This window comes from Babylonia areolata, chromosome 3, assembly GCF_041734735.1.
Source record: "Babylonia areolata isolate BAREFJ2019XMU chromosome 3, ASM4173473v1, whole genome shotgun sequence".
Classification (NCBI taxonomy): domain Eukaryota; kingdom Metazoa; phylum Mollusca; class Gastropoda; order Neogastropoda; family Buccinidae; genus Babylonia; species Babylonia areolata.
Genome location: NC_134878.1, coordinates 12,875,640 through 12,893,139, shown reverse-complemented (window position 1 = coordinate 12,893,139; position 17,500 = coordinate 12,875,640). Strand labels below are relative to the sequence as shown.

The 17,500-nt window shown below is 41.6% G+C and overlaps 1 protein-coding gene across 1 annotated transcript in view; it reads left to right on the top strand.

Annotated features, from left to right (window-relative positions):
* Positions 1–11,876: 11,876 nt before the first annotated feature.
* Positions 11,877–17,500, top strand: part of LOC143280455 (uncharacterized) — a 115,941-nt gene continuing 110,317 nt past the window's right edge. Inside the window, exons 1-3 of the mRNA XM_076585105.1 lie at positions 11,877–12,007; positions 12,370–12,439; positions 15,583–15,710. Of these exons, the coding sequence (XP_076441220.1) occupies positions 11,990–12,007; positions 12,370–12,439; positions 15,583–15,710 (216 nt within the window). The 5' untranslated portion in view covers positions 11,877–11,989. The remainder of the gene's footprint in view (positions 12,008–12,369; positions 12,440–15,582; positions 15,711–17,500) is intronic.

Below are 17,500 nucleotides of genomic sequence, written 5' to 3'. Positions count from 1 at the left end.
AATGCCGTGATCAAATATGAAATTAAAAAACTTCAACAAAAAAGGCATGATGTGAAATGCACTATGTTTGTAAAATTCTCCAATTAGCCTATCAGGCCCAGCAGCTTTCTGACTCTTGAGTGCCCTGACAGCAGCTTCGATTTCTGATACAGAAATTTCTTGATCTAATGAATCATTTCTCTCGCATAAACGAGCAGCATGCCGGTTGTCATAATACATACAAAAGTTATCATCACTACCGTTTTCCACAGAAAAATCATTGAAAACATTTTGAAAGTGGGAGAACCAATCATTGCAAGAAATATTGTCGGTACCACCTGATCTGGGCCTAACAGAACGAACTGTGTCCCAGAATTACTTTGGATTGGTCGAGTGGCATCGTAGAGACTGAATCACATCCTCTCTATGCAGTTTTCTCTTTTTACGCAATAACTCTTTATACTCTCTACGTTTTTGGACATAAGCCAGACGGTCAGTGTCCAGGTTAGTTCTAGAGGCCCTATGTAATTGATTACGAAGAACTTTTCTGCTCTCACGGCACTCAAGATCAAACCATACTTTTCTTCTCTCATTCCCAAACACAACTGTTTTCTTCATACATTCACCCGAGAAAGCAAAACATTCATTAAATTTTGACAGTGCAGCGTTAACATCAACATCTACAAGTGAAATTGCATCCTGAATTATTTGTTTCACCTTTTCAGATGACATATTACTGTAGAAAGTCTCCCTCATTACATCATCCCATTTATACTTAATCAGCGTGGACAAGGGCATACGTGTTCTAGTCTGCTGTAGCGAAACGTTTGAATTCGAATTCACAGCCAAACAAAACTCGACAAGGGAATGCTTTGACTCTACCATGTGCTTAACATTCAAACTTTTACAACGAGTAAGCATTGAGCTGGATACCAAAAAATAATCAATAACACTACAGCCATTAGTAGCAATGTATGTATATTTATCAGAATAGCTCAACAACAATTTTAAACCATTAAGAATAACCATGTCGAAATCCTCGCATACATTAAGCAGGTAACGACCAAAATAATTCACGTGACTGTCTTTAGAAATTCTGCATAAATAATCATTCTGCACAGTTGATGTCTCCAACGTATCTCGACCACTCGGAGTACATAGATCACTAATTGGATCAACATTTCTGTAGTTCAGTGTACCCGTGCGAGCATTCAGATCACCGCATACAATTACAGGACAATCACCAAATTCCTTAAACAACTCAAACAAACAATCTTCTAACATCGAAATACCATTATATATATATATATATATATATATATATATATATATATATCTGTCTCTTCATAGTATTTGGAACTTTCGGGTGGAATGTATGCTCCAATAAGGAGGCAGTCAGATGCAGTACCCAGAAGTACACGCGACAACTTTACCACAATAATGTTGTCAAATTCGACATGTATTCTCACAATGAATAGCACAAACTCCTTCTTTACCAGCAGAGCTACCCCACCAGACAAACGTCCGTGTACGGAAATCTTAGCACCAGGGCACACAAACACAGCATGAGAACAAAATACAGTATCGGGGATAGTTTCGGTAAACGTTTCTACTAAAAGAATAAAATCGTAATCATTTATCAGAAACGACATGTCAAGCTCATTTGTAATACGCCAAAGACCCTCAACATTAAATGAAGCGAAAGAAATACTGCAGCGCGAGGGCTGGGGTACATTACCGTCAACAACAGTGCCGGATTTCTAAAACTGTCTCTGCAGTTCCGTCACGCACTCGATCGCCGTGCACCGGATCCTGGTCTGACCCTCATTTTGCACCCTTCACTTCATCATCATTACAGTTGCTGAGTGAGTCCGAGCCAGCTGTCTCACCTGCACCCTGGACGAACAACCTCTTCCACTGACTGTTCAGCTCCCCAGGCCTGCGGTCTGGTGCAGTGGTCGCTCGGCTCCTCAGCTGCCTAGGAGAGTGCAACGACTGAGCGGCCTCTGACTGGCGTGCACCCCTCATGCGAGTCCCCCTTCCCCTCCCTGCTGAAGCAGCCGACCCAGCACTACTCCCCGCACTGACGGGAGAACCACGTCCAAAACCACACAAGGGGGTTGGTGGGTACAGGGTCATTGTTCACAGCACTTTCATCCGTCCCCTCCCTTCTTTTACTTCTCGTCTCTCCCTCCACCTCTCTGTCCTGCTCCCCCATTCCCTCACACATCCCCTCACTCACCACTTCACCGCCTCTGGGGGGGTACAGGAACTGTCACTGGACCTGCAGCATCGTTGCCTTGTCCGCCAACTGGTTCGTCCTCCACTGGATCGTTGACGTTCATCTCGTCGTCGCTTTGATTCAAGTAACGCCCTGCAGATGGAGGAAACGGGCTGTCCTGACGAGAAGCCCCGCCCGCTGTCTCTGAGACTCCGTCCTCTCTCGCTCTCCGCCTCCTCTCCCGCTCTGCGCTGTACAGCACCATCTCTCTCTCCCTCTCCCGGCCGTCACTGTTGTTGAAGCGATATTGTTCTCTGCCGCCTGTCTGCCATTCCTGTCGGACATGACTGACATGGTGGTCTGCAGTCGCCTGAACGTGACGATCACTGGTCTGATACTGCTGTTGCTCCGTCTGCCCACCCGTACAGCGTCCACCACTTCCTCCTGGTGTAGAGACTGGTCACCAACATAACTGTTCAGAGTGTCCAGCACTTTGGTCAATAGCGATGCCAACGACTCACCTACTTCTTCCCTCAGACCCATGATCTTAAGGTTTTTCCGTCTCATGTCGGACTGCACCCGATCCAGTTCCCGCTGTAATCTTGTTGCTTGCTGTTCCGAGTGTACCAGTCTTTCGTGAAGCGATTTGATGTTGCTGGTATTTTGCTGTACAGAACGCGTCACCCACGCCATATGTGTGTGTGTGTGTGTGTGTGTGTGTGTGTGTGTGTGTGTGTGTGTGTGTGTGTGTGTGTGTCTGTGTGTCTGTGTGTGTCTGTGTCTGTGTCTGTGATTATTTCCACTTATTTGTTAATCTGTTTATCAAATTCATTATCGTTATTCGCATTCTTTTCTTTTCTTCCACAATTCTACTTTTTTTTAAAATATCTATTTTTTTCTTTCTTTTTATTTTATCTTATTTTACCTCTTATTTGTCCCTTGAGTTCTTAATGGAGTGTCCTGTGCGTGCCTGCACACATCGTGAACACAGCACAGGCCTCCAAGGGTGGTGCAGGATTGTTCCAAGAGCGGGTGGAGGCAGTGCTTCTCTGGGTCCTCCCCAGCACCTACGGGTGTTTCTCTTTCTTCTTCAATCGTCATTTCAATGTGTTATCCATTTATTTGTCTATATATCTCATTTTACTTCTGTCTGTTTTACCTTCCCTCAAGGCCTGACTAAGCGCGTTCGGGGTTACGATCAAGCATCTGCTTGGCAGATGTGGTGTAGCGTGTATGGACTCGACCGAACGCATTGACTGCTTCTTGAGTAATTGAACTGAGCTGAGCTGAACTGAACTGCCGGGTCATGTGCTCTGGTTTGAATATTATTATTATTATTTTTTGTATACTATTTCAAGTACATTACTAAGCATATGATTAAAGTATATTATTTGACAAGCGCGACCTGAAAAGCACAGGCACCGCCCTCCCCCCCCCCAACACACACACACACCCCGGCCCTACCCCCTCGCCCCCCCCCCTCCTGCAACACGTGTTCTGTGTTCTGACCACGAATAGAGCAGCACGTGTTCTGTAGCCATGAACAGAACGATGGAGTTTTAGATTTTCACATGACGAGGGTGTACAGACCCACACTTTCTTCTAATTTTCGTGGAGACTCCCTGGTTACTTTTAGCGAGAACCTCGTGCACATGCCAGTCTCCATTTCCCTCCGCCCCCCTCCCCCCAGGTCACAGAAAGGCTGAAATTTTGTCGTGGAAATAACTGTTCTGACGAAAGGATTTGGAACATTTTCCGTGACTATTTTTGCAAGTTTACAAGATATATTTGGTTTTATAACTACACCCATTATTTGTCTTTAAAAAAAAAAAAAAAAGATTACACCCATCATTTCAGTGTTCTATGTTTACTTTGAGCGTGTTTTTTGGTCATATATCTGCCAGTACATATTCGAACTGATCCATTTACAAACTCTGCCGAAAAGTTGTCCGAACAAAAGCAGCGCAAACTCAGAGAAGCCAGTTACGGTGGTGGGCTGCCCATGACGTCCTGTGACCTACTTCTCGCTCTGCGAGCGACGAAAAGTCCACCACGAAAGCGGCCGGCTGCACACCCTCCCTGTCTATATTTTTCACATTACCCTTTCTCTTTGGTGCAAGCATTGTGATGTGCATTTTGTCTAAGTGACACATGTGTCAGTTGAGTGTCTTTCTAGTTACACGTTGTGGTTGACATTTAGCATAATCTGTAATAAAAAGAAAAAAAAGAAAAAAAAAGAGTTTGATCCTGTAAACACACACACACACACACACACACACAGCATAACAAGCCATCCATAGGCCTACACGAAGCAATGAATCCTTATGGACACACACTGGCTAATACACCATGTCATTAAAACAACAACAACAACAAAAAAACAAACAAACAAAAGTTGGTGCATATTTTGTTAGCTATTTTCGGTTGAACAAAAAGAAAAGCTTTCTATATTGGTAAAATAATCGTAATAGTATTTCAGCCAGTCAAGGTGAGTGCCATTTGTAGCTTTTTGCAGATTAATATGACATATCTTTTCGGGTTGTTTTCCGAACATTTCAATGGGCCTGCTGTGTCATATGCTATGTTATGAATATGATTTTTGTTTTAAGTGTTTTAGCCAATGATTGTATTTCGACATCAGGCTCTCTGAACAGGGCGCGACTTGAAAAGCATAGGCAACCCCTCTCCTCTCCCCCTCCTCTCCTGCAACACGTGTTCTGACCACGAACAGAACGACGGATTACTGAACTTTCACACAATGTATGCATTTTTCACACAAGCCTTTCCAACTTTGATGTTTGCTTTGTCACATACGCTTTGATGTTTTCTTTGTCACATGCGTTTTGTCTAATTTATGTCACACATGTGTCAATTGAGCTTCTTTCAAGTTACACTTTGTAGTTGACATTTAATCTGTAAATGAAGAAAAAAAAAGCCCACTTTCATCCTGGCGCGCGGAGGAGTGAAAAAAAAGAAAAATGGCGTAAATTCACTCAGAAATTAAACTGCCAAATGACTCGCTGCATTGGTTAGCTTTTTCTTTTCTTTTTCTTTTTCAGATAGGGGTGAGGAGTGTCATGCGGCATATCTCTTGAGTTTAGAAATTGTCATGATGATGATATCTAGTAGCAATGATGATAGTAAAGAGAAGGAGGATACCTTAACCTTAAACCATAGATATGCAGAGCTGTGAAAGACTACAGCTAGAAATGTTGGTAATTCAGGCACGGGGGCTACCCCCGTGTAAGTTCGTTAGTAAAGCGCCCTTGCCCAAGTTATCAACAATCAATGTGCACAAGTTACTGTCCTGTTTCATTATGCTACGAAAACCACTTGCACGTTCGGCGTTACGTAAGGGGCTCCTTATATTGATAAAAGGTTGCTTTGGCAGTGGTTAACGATTGTTCTTCGTCAGTTTCAGAAAGGCAATGAAGGCTTAAATTTTTCTGAGGACTAATCTTTACTACATTAGAGAAGGTAACAACCATAGAAAAAAAAGGGGCTTTAATCAGGTATACTTACTTCCTTTAGAAACGACTCGAAAATTCTGTTGTGAAAAAAAATTTAAATAAAGAAAAAAAGAAAGAAAAAAAAAGAGGGGAGGGGGATTAAAAAAGAAAAGAAAAGAAGACAGGAAGTGCATTCCTGCAGGTTGCATTAAAATACGACACATGCCATTGGCTGGCTGAAACAATGGGGGTAATTACATTTCCAACATCCTCTTTTGCAAGGGGGGAGGGGGGGGGAAGAAAAAAAGACAGGAAGTGCATTCCTGCAGGTTGCATTAAAATACGACACATGCCATTGGCTAGCTGAAACAATGGGGGTAATTACATTTCCAACATCCTCTTTTGCAAGGTCGGGAACCTAACAACGGAAAGAACTGCTCTCTGATTGGCACAAACTGAATGAATGCGTCATTGCAGACGATTACCTGGACCTTTCAAGATGACTGCACATTACTTAGCGACTGAATCTTTATCAAAATTAGGCACAACAACCCTCAAAATAGAGTCAAAAACCAGAAACCCCCCAAAAAAAACAAACAAAACAAAACTGCACAACATTTACAACAGGTAATGTCGCTTCGAATATGCACTGGCACGAAAATTGACGTAAAATTAGGTCCCTGATCTTATTATACTAAAATAGGACTTTACCCTAAAAATGATTTGATTCACTAGAATGCCCTAAAAGTAATTTTAATCACTGGAATAATTTTCCAGTTTGGAGTGTGTGTGTGTGTGTGTGTGTGTGTGTGTCGCGCGCGCTCCTGCGTGCGTGCGTGCGCGTGTATGGGTGCGTGAGCGCACGCGCGTGTGAACTGTCATATGAAGTACTGTGCTTTGGCCTAATTATCCGTGTTTCATACGAAAGGAGTCCTTTTAGTACAGAGTTTGTTTTTCTTCTTCTTGCTTTGGTTTGGTTTGTTGTGTGAAAACCCTTTGTTCCGTGTCTGCTTCATCGGGGTTTCATTTCTTCTTCGTTGCTTCTTCTGACAATAATCTTTTCTTCAGGAGTATCCGTCAAAACATTCGACTCGCAACGCATATTTACACCTTTTCCGGTATATACATTCTCACCAACCCCCCCCCCCCCCCCCCCCCCCCCCCCCCACCCCCGCCCCCAAACAATAACAGAACTCACCCATACTGTCCCGGAATTTAACACACATCCTTCCTCCCACACGATCACGCGCATAGTTTTAAACACCCACACACTCCTTCGCACGCAGGCCTCCTCTGATGCGTACAGACACTACCATGTCACAAGAATGGAAAAAATGTATGAGAATAGCTGTCTGCCTATTGTGTGTACATTATGTTTGCATACCGAAATTGCGACATCGTTACAGATAGGCCTTCCCAGATCCTTTTACTTTGTGTGTGCTTATTAAAATTTTTTTGATTGATTGATTGATTGATGCGGATACTCACATAGAATAGAAAATAGAATAGAATAGAATATGTCTTTATTACCAAGTGTACCGGGGTCACAAGGAATATAGCACCTATCCTCGGTCAATTTCAGCAAAATTGTTGCCTGTCATTCTTATAAAATAAAGTCCATAAAATATCCTTAGATAAACTTAATCTAAACTTTTTGTTTGTTTGTCGCTTAGACTTCTCAAGCCTTCTTTTCTTCAGTCGCCAGTCGATGATTGTTAACAAAGGGGTCTCGATCAGTTATCCTGAATGAAACAGCAGAGCATTGATATCGGACCAGGATCAGTTTCGTTTTCCTGTTATGATTTTACGTTTAACACGTTCTTCCCTCTTTTTTTTTTTTTTAACAGACAGATATTGTATTACACACACACACACACACACACACACACACACGAGCGCGCATATTTATAAATGGCCTTTTTTATTATTAAAGAATGGTGTAAGGGGTAAATTATTGAAATGTATCAGGAGCATGTATGAAAATGTAATATGTAGGATTAAGTGTGGCGCTTAATTAACAGATGCTAGTAATTGTACTAATGGAGTTAAACATGGAAATTTGTGCAGCCCAATGTTATTTTCTCTTTTCATAAACGAACTGACTTTAGATATATTAAACAATGGAAGACATGGTGCCAAATTTTCTTTTGATGCTTTTGAACTATTCATCCCTCTTTTGGCTGATGACTTCTCAGCATGCTCGAAGACTCAGGTGACAGTATTGTGAGATCCAACCAACCCAAGCTGAAGACTGGCAGAAAATGGAAAGTCAAGGAGGCAGTCAGTGCATCGAAAGAAAGCCTGAAAATAATAGGACACACCCAAACCAACAGACAGGGCCTGGGATCGACAAAGATAGAATGGTGGTCCAAGGCAAGGGGGAAAACAAAAAGAGACATGATCATACAGGAGATCAAGAAAGAAGATTATAAAAGAGTCCAGAAGGCAGTCCAGCAAGGCCAGCAGGGGCAGTGGACAACATGGGAAAATGCACTCCAAAGGAGTCTCAGCTGGAGCGATATGTGGAACATGGCCCCTCTGAGGATCAGCTTCATCCTAAGATCTGTGTACGACCTCCTCCCTCGAGACACAACCAAGTGCTGAAAGAAATTCCACACGTGGTGAGCACTGTCCAAGGAGCACTAACCCCACCAAAAGTTTCGGTAGAGTTCCGTTCGGCAGAAGGCAATAAAGTCTGGCCAGGAACAGCATCCAAAGTTTCCAAAGCATGAAAACGTGGGCTGCTTGATGGTGCCGAAGATTGGGAATGCACAGTTGACCTACCAGAGGGGAAGAAACACCCGGAAATCAACAGCAAGAGCGGCATGAGACCTGACATAGTACTCCACTCAAGACAACGAAACAAGCAATTCTGATTGAGCTCACTGTGCCATACGAAAGCAGAATGGAGGAAGCCCACATCTACAAGACAGAGAAATATGCTAGTCTAGCTAGCAGCCTGAGAGAATCTGGCTTCCAAGCCAAAGTCCTTGCCATAGAGATTGGTGCAAGAAGGTTTGTGGGCGCATCTGTCCACAGGCTCATGAAACAGCTGTCGATTTCTGGCAGAGAGAGGACATGGGCTCTCAAGGCAATGGTAGAAGCAGCAGAAAAGAGTTCCAGCTGGATCTGGTCGAGGAGGAATTTTCCCTACTCAAACTAGGCGTACGATGGCTCAGTGGTTAAAACGTCTGCCAGAAAAGGTGACTCAGTACTGAAGTGGCGACCACCCTGGAGGCGCGGGTTCGCACCTGCTGAGGACCAGGGGAAAAGAAAAGAAAAAAAAGAAGAAAAGGCGGTAATACAAGGGCATCCAGGAGTCATAATCTGGGTGCGGCCCGGACCCCTTACAGTGTAAGGAGTTAAGGGACGAAACACTTGACTGAGGGGGGGCTTCTTCTCTGAAGACCTTGTTCTGTCCAGCTCTCCTTAGAGTTTCTTATCTCTTCATATAAAACTATATCAATCAATTTACTTCCCATATCTCCCTCGCCTTTTTGTGGTGGTCTCAGTTTCAGTTTCTCAAGAAGGCTTTACTGCGTTCGAAGAAATCCATATACGTTACACTACATCTACTAGGCGGCAGATGCCTGACTGCTAGCAGCATAACCCAGCGTGCTTGTCATGCCTTGTGCATGCATGTATATATGTGTGCCTACTGAGTAGATTTATTCAACAGAATTTTGCCAGAGGACAACACTTTTCTTACCATGGGTTCTTTTTTCAGTGAGCCGTATGCATGCTGCACACGGGGCCTCGGTTTATCGTCAGTCTCATTCAAATGACTAGACGCTCTGTCAAACTTAGCAGAAAGGGCAAGACCGGGATTCGAACCTCACTGACATTGTATTGGCATATAAACGCCTTGATCATTCTGCCAACATGTGTCGTTCCTCTCAAACTGTTCATTTCACACACTCATCACAAACAACATCCAAACTCGTCCTGTCATAGTTCAGCACCAGAAATCAACATAGTTCAGAACCAGAAGTCAACATAGTTCAGAACCAGAAGTCAGCATAGTTCAGCACCAGAAGTCAGCATAGTTCAGAACCAGAAGTCAACAATCATTTACCCCCGAAGACGGGTTGCCGTAAGGTAACACGCCAGCGGTGACACTGCACTGCTACTGATTGAGTCACTTAGTTGCAAGGATCTTATTCGTGGGTGCCTGTTCTGATTAAACACCCTCAGAACACCATGCAATAAACTTCCAGTGTAGGACAGTTGCTCCTCATGTCGCGAAGCCATGTGAATGGGCCGTTTGCTTCCTAACTGACGGTGTCGAAAGGCATATATGTCAATCGACAGCCACCATGATTATGCCGACAAGGAGGTTTTGACACGGTGATCGCAACACAGACATTGAAATTGGATGGAAATCAAAAGTGAGATCATAGTATCGAAATGAGGTCGTGAGCACATTGCGTGACGAGCCAAAGAATTGGAAATATTTTCAAATGCATGGTGATAATTGATAGCGGTGATGTACGTAGACCTTATGTAGGCACTGGAATCAGTACACTGGCTTTGGTATGAGACTGTGTGACAGAGTGGTGACTTGACACCCGTTTCCTTTTATAATGTATTCTGGAGTCAACAAGCCCGAGCCGACTGCAGTTATACCTGTATGTGGTGCTGCGTGGAAACTCTTGGCTGTGTGGTTCCCGTCTTCCCATCAAATTGAGATCCCAACACGTCCACCAGGAAATAACTGGAATTACTCGATCTGGGTTGACAAAAAAAAAAAAAAAAAAAAAAGCTTGTTTTTACATTGGACTTGGATTTTTTTTTTTTTTCCAAACGCTTGTCGTCGGGATGGCTACATCATTACAGACTCATTACCATCACAGACTCACGTATAATAACCAGGGCATAACCATTACAGACTCACGTATGTATAACTATATATATATATATATATATATATATGGTGCTCCCCTCGAAAATCGCGAAAACGATGTATCACTGAGCTCGAAACCAGGCAGTCAATTAAAAAAAAAAAAAAAAAAAAAAAAAATCTCGAAAAAGCTGTTATCCACTGTGATAATAGACCGTTAATAAGAACTATTAGTAGAAACCTCTACAAGTACAACTACTCCTACTACTCCCCACTACCGTGACTATACTACTCAATGGAACTGCCGAAGCTACTGCTGAAACAACTTACAAGGTCAATGCTGCGCTTGTCTGGTTGAGTATACACAGTGACCTGAAGGTTTTTAAACGCCGGAGCGAACTTGTGTGAACTGTATGCTTTGTTGTGTTGGAAAACTTTGTTTACAGAGCGCACTGACGTGCACAGTTTACTTATGTAGTAGTAGTAGTGTATGGACTGGCATTTGACCCCCTAGGCCACACGGCCTTTTTTTTTTCATGCCCCCTTCAATATCGGTCTCCTTTTATTAATTTTGTGGGACTATACATGTAGCCTATGTTTTCCTTTACATGTACTGTAAATCACTCGTCAAAGTCAATACATTTTTCTTTTAAATTGATGTTCATGTCATGGAGATTTTTTAAATTTTTTTAACACATTAGCATTTTGTGCAAGTTTAGTTTCGATAGGTAGTGCATTCCATATTTGTGCAATTCTGTTAGCTAATGAATTTTTCCTTAGGTTAGTATTACAGTGCTCTTTACAAATTTTCACCATTGAATTTCTTGTACTCTGACATTCTGAAAATGCTATTCACATTGACTTCATTATAGCAATTTAACAGTTTGTATGTTTCTGTTAAACCCCCTCTTTGCCGTATGATAAATGCAGATACATTATAATCGATTTATTTATAATATGTCAGATGGAGAAACTATTTCCACTCAGAGATGTGTTGACCGTGTTCGAATGAAAAGTAACTGAATTTAACTTATGCACGATCAGACAGAATCGGCTTTCAGAGAAATAAAAATGAAGTACATGTTTGCACCCTATCTCAACCGTGACCCGGCAGTCTTCTCAAGCTCTCTGGTTACTTCCCCAACACGTGTGTAAACATGACCCTGGAAAGGTCAAGTGACTAATATATTATTGAGCGATTGCCACTTCCTGTTAGGTTTCAGGTAGATAGTTTTGCTCAAATAAGAAACAACAGCAACAACAGCTTGCTTCAATTGCAAAAACCAAGACAGAACAACTGTATAGGCCATTCTTATAATGCTTTTATGTTCACTAAAAACAATATGTTTCTTAGGAATTATTTATCTTCAGCGGAAGAAAAGATGCCGTCAGTAATTTGACAGCAACCATGGCGGTCAGGCATTCCCAGTTATTCTGTTAGCGGGATATGGTAAAATGAACAAACTATAAAAATATGGTGTTGAACAACAGACTAGAAGCATGAAACTGAACAATCAGGTAATTTGCTACAGAATTCAACCAGATGACCGGTCTGTATTCCTTATAATGTACTTGATAGCCACGTTGTTTCCTGGCCATTCAACATTAACTTCATAAAGTTTATCATATCAAGTGTCACGGCTTTTAGACTTTATCAGCCTTTTGCCTGATCAGTTAGGACTTTAAATTTATTCCTCTTTTTTATTATATAACTTTACATAAGAGTGCGCAATTATTAATGTTATGGCTAGCTTCTTATGGAAAAAATTAACTTGGAGTCCATAATCCATCCAGTGTTTATCAAATAAATTCTTAAAACTGTTATTATTAATCACTATTTGTGTACGTTTATTAATAATTCTGATAATTATATGTTCCAGATCCTGCGTTCCCGTTCAGTCGGGCCATTGAAGACTGTGGAGTATTTGGATTTGTCGGAACTTGGTCTAGGTGAGACCGTTTCGACTCATGTTTACAACCCAAATGACATGTTGCCTTTATATTTTACCATAAGCCATGAGGTTATTTGCTTTAAAGTGATAAAAGTAACAAGATTGAGAGTAACAGTAGTGTGACAGTCATATAATATTATTTCTCGATCAGGTGATTGTTAATTTCAAGGAGCCTATTATTATTATTATAAAAAAAAAGAAAAAAAAAGATTCCACTAAGGAGATAAAAGGTCTGAAAGTGTTGAATTCAAAGTAACTTACAGACAACTGTAAACAATTTTGATGTGTAACTGCCAAGTGTAGCATAGTTTCAGACACTGTAATATTTCAGAGTAATGAACAGAGAACTGAAAACAAATTTGATGTGTAATTGCCAAGTGTAGCATAGTTTCAGACATTGCCTTAAGCGCAACGACTGACACACATAATTTATGTGCATGCTCAGCACATCCAATGCAGTTTTATATTCTGCCCAGGTTGAGTGGCTTGTTATATGCATAACACATACTGCACCTGTTTGGAAACCATAAAATATCTTTTGATTCATAGTTTAAAAAATGACAGTAACTTTTCATTTTTACCACTAATGTGTAAGGGCTTGACTTTTGATGCTTACATAGCACACATTGAATGGATGAATGATATAAATTTATATGGTACATTCAAACATTTCACGCATATATATGTTCACAGTGAGAAAAAAAACAAACAAACATACTGACAGAAGACATATCTGCCAAGCAGATGCCTGACCAGCAGCGTAACCCAATGCGCCTAGTCAGGCCTCGAGAAAAAAACAACAACAAAAACAAACAGACAAAAAACAAAAAAACAAACAAACAAACAAAAAACAAACAAACAATCAAAAAAAGAATAAAGTAAAAATAACAAAAAATAAAACAAACAAAAAATCATCATACAAATATACATTACATTACATTTATCGATATGCACACATATTTGACACAAATACACTCATACACTCTTTCACCTCTCCCATGCACTCACTCACACACACACACACACACACACACACACACACACACACACACAACCTTTCATTTCAGAATTAAAATCCAGACTGCTTGACATGTATATACTTCAAACCAAATTGGCATTTAGACATGGAAACTAAAGACAAGTCTGTTTCCATTGATTTAAAAGTATACAAGCAGAAAAATCTCAAACTGTTGCAATGGAGAAGGGGCATCGTACAGTGCTTGCACAATCTAGATTAAGAACTCTTGGTTTTAATGCCAACAAACAAATAAGTATGTCCACAGATTTTCAATGCCCTTTTGTGTGAGTCTACAGTTGATGATGAATTTCATTTTATGTTTGATTATAAATCTTATGATGATTTGAGAAATAAACGTGTGTTCAAAAAAAGAAAAGAAAAAAGAAACTGCAAAAAGAGATGTTTTTAGATTGCTGACATAAGGAGATCATGAGGTGATAAGATTGATGGCAAAATTTACATCAGAAGCTTTGAAGATTAGCAAAAACACTACTTGCAGATACAAACTGCATGGCGAGATAGAGTTAACATTCTCCTCTGTAACCAGTAATAGAATATGTTTCATTGATGGATGAATGAATGAAGTTGTTGAAATGTGTTGTGTGGCCTGCTGGTTTCTGCCATTTTTTTTTCAAAGTAAACTTAGAAAGAACTTTGTTTTTGTTTTGTTTCAGTATTTACTTTCACCATAATGTCCATATTCATTCGTTTATTCAGATGTTTTGCTATGCATTGAAGATATGTTGACACTTTCACCCATTTGACAAGGACCTCAAAGCCAGTGACATTAAACTTGAAAGTGTCAACATGTCAAGATCTGCATTCTTGTCTGTCCCCTTGGGCTGTTTGTCATGAGCGCTGTTCATTAGGCGACAGAAAAGATAGCACATATCATCAGTTTGTGTGTGTGTGTGTGTGTGTGTGTGTGTGTGTGTGGCGTCTGTCTCTGGACATTGGTACATTTTATTATTGCTGTTTGCTATTGTGCGCACATACATACACAGACATGATTATGCTGATCTTTCTCACTCGCACACATATCAGGTCTTTCCATCTCTCTCTCTTTCCTTCTCAACTCCCCCCCACCCCCCTCCCCCCCCCCCCCGGCCCCCACACCCACCCCACCTCTCTATCTCTTTGCTTTGTCTTCAAGATCCTGTGTGTTACACAAAAGGAAATGGACTGACATCATCAACAAAGTACCCAGATCCATTCAAACACAATTTTCATGCACATCACATCACCCCTCTAGATCTCTCTCTTCTGCCACCCCTTCCTCTTTCCTGTTCATAACCTTAGTCTTTACCATAATTCTTGTGAGGAGGGTCAAAGTCCAGTTCAGCTGAAGGGTCAGACACATATCAAAGGGCAGAGTGGAAAGTCTGTTTTCATGCAACTTTCATATAGATGTAAGAGCTGTTTGCACCACATTCCCTCTCTGGAACAATGTTCCAGCATTGGTTTCTATGTTCCTCACTCAGTGTCGCAATGTGTCAGGGTTACCTTGTACAATAGATCAAACGCGTACACAATGTGAATGCCAACACACAGACACAGACACACAGACAGACACAGACACACACACACACACACACACACACACACACACACACACACACACACACACACACACACACACACACTGTAGGTAGGTTGAGATTGCTTTTTCTTCTTCTTTTTTCCCCCAAAAAAACTTTATCTTCTGTAATTGCCAAATGCCTCCCAGGTTTTCAGAGAGAAGGCCATAATAGCTCTCAGATTTTCAGCTTTTAGGAAAGATTTGTGTGTGTGTGTGTGTGTGTGTGTGTGTGTGTGCAAGTAAAAACAAAAGGTTAATATTGCTCCCCACAGAATAGTGAAACAGCGATGGTTTCACCACAGTTCCTGGGATTGTAAAAACCTTTTTTTTTCGTCAGCTACAGGGGGGGGGGGGGGGGGGGGGGGGGGGAGTGGTTTGTTCCCCAGACTTCCTCTGGCAGGGCAGTGCCCCTGCACCCCACCAGGGACAATACATTGACCCTTGACACCAGCTACAGTAAGCTGCTTTGTTTCAGTGCCTCTCACATTTCTGTAGATGAACTAAAAGATGGCTGTATTGAACTCATTGATGTTTTCACTGGCAGTGACACTTGGGCGGTTTACATCTTGCCCCAAAGTGGTTTCACTGATTCTTCGGGGCAACCAGCTCCAAGATGCCAGTGGATTGGAGGCTTGTCGCCAGCTGTGGCATGTGGACCTTAGCAACAATCAGGTCAGAGAAGTGTTGTGTAATATTATATATGTGGTTGTATCGCAGTTCTAGAAGAGGTTAATAAGTGCAAAAAGAACTTATGGTCGAGAGTTGCTTTTGTGTATGCAGCAGAACTGTTACCACTTTGAAAGTCAGAGAGCATGGTCTCAGTGGTGTGTGCATGCTTTTGGTGAATTGATTAATGGGTTGAGACGAGATGTTGTTTGGTAAACTTTGACAAACCATCAAAACTTTGTTCTTTATTCTGGCATTCTCAGGCTTCCGAGGAACTTAGATAGACTTACATGTGATAAAGGCCTTATTATCTGCCAATGTTTGGATCAGTTATTTGAAAATTTGGACTTTGTATTGTTCATTGATGACATACATAAGATTTGGAGGACACTGGGAAAAAAAAAAGTAATTGATAAAAACAAACAAACATGTAACAGCAGCATAGAAGTTAGAATTGTTGACATGTGTCATTGTCGACAGCTGGTCCTTAGAAAAGATAATAATGTATACTTATTCAGCTCTTTTTCACAAACAGAGCTCAAAGCGTTTTGCACATGCAAAAACTAATTAGCTACAAATGACAAAATAATGAAATATATCACTTTACACAAACTTAAAAAACATCTCATATAGCTTGCTCTCTCTCTCGCTCTTTCTCTTTCACACACACACACACACACACACACACACACACACTGCACACTGCACACATTCTTTGAAGCAACAACAACCACCCCCACCCCTACTCACTCCAAGCAAAAAAAAAAAAAAAAGGAAAGGAAAAAAAAAGAGTAAAACATGGCAATAAGAACAAGAAGTACACACTGTACATCTGATATCATTTTAGTGAAAGTTATTGCTGGAAAATATGTCAAATGCTCTGTGTGGTGGTGCCACCAACTGTGCAGCCTGGGAGGCCTGTTGTCGTTCCTGTCACAAGAACAAGGAGAATACTCCTTGCACTCAATGTCACACATATATCATGCAGAAGATGACAGATGAAAATGTACTGTGTGTGCACGGTGCTGCCAGTTGTTTAGCCTGGAAAGTCAGTGGCGGCTCTTGTCGCAAGAACAAAAAAGAACACTATGCACCCATATCATGTATGTTATGTGAAAGATCAGGCTCAATGCTCAGCTTACAATAGAGATTGACATATGCATACAGTGGGGCTAACAACAAAGTGAGAGCTCTATGATCAATGGTTTCTCCTTTGCAATGGGAATTTTTTTTACAGCTTAGTCTTTTGTGAAGGACAATGACTCTCAATCAAGGAGGCAAAATTGCACTGGCTCGTAGTGCTGCAGCCTTGAGGGCTAGTTGGCCTTTGCAGACCACCCACCCCAGTGCTGACTGTCCTAGAGCTGTCTTGGCCAAGAAAATGGGGATGTAGCTTGGGCAGGATACTATCAAGCCCAGATAGTCGGGACAGCGGTTGCATCCTCTGCTGTTCTGATGGTCATAGTAAGGCACTTCTTCTTCTTCTTCTGCGTTCACTCGTATGCACACGAGTGGGCTTTTACGTGTATGACCGTTTTTACCCCACCATGTAGGCAGCCATACTCCGTTTTCGGGGGTGTGCATGCTGGGTATGTTCTTGTTTCCATAACCCACCGAACGCTGACATGGATTACAGGATCTTTAACGTGCATATTTGATCTTCTGCTTGCATATACACACGAAGGGGGTTCAGGCACTAGCAGGTCTGCACATATGTTGACCTGGGAGATCGTAAAAATCTCCACCCTTTACCCACCAGGCGCCGTCACCGTGATTCGAACCCGGGACCCTCAGAT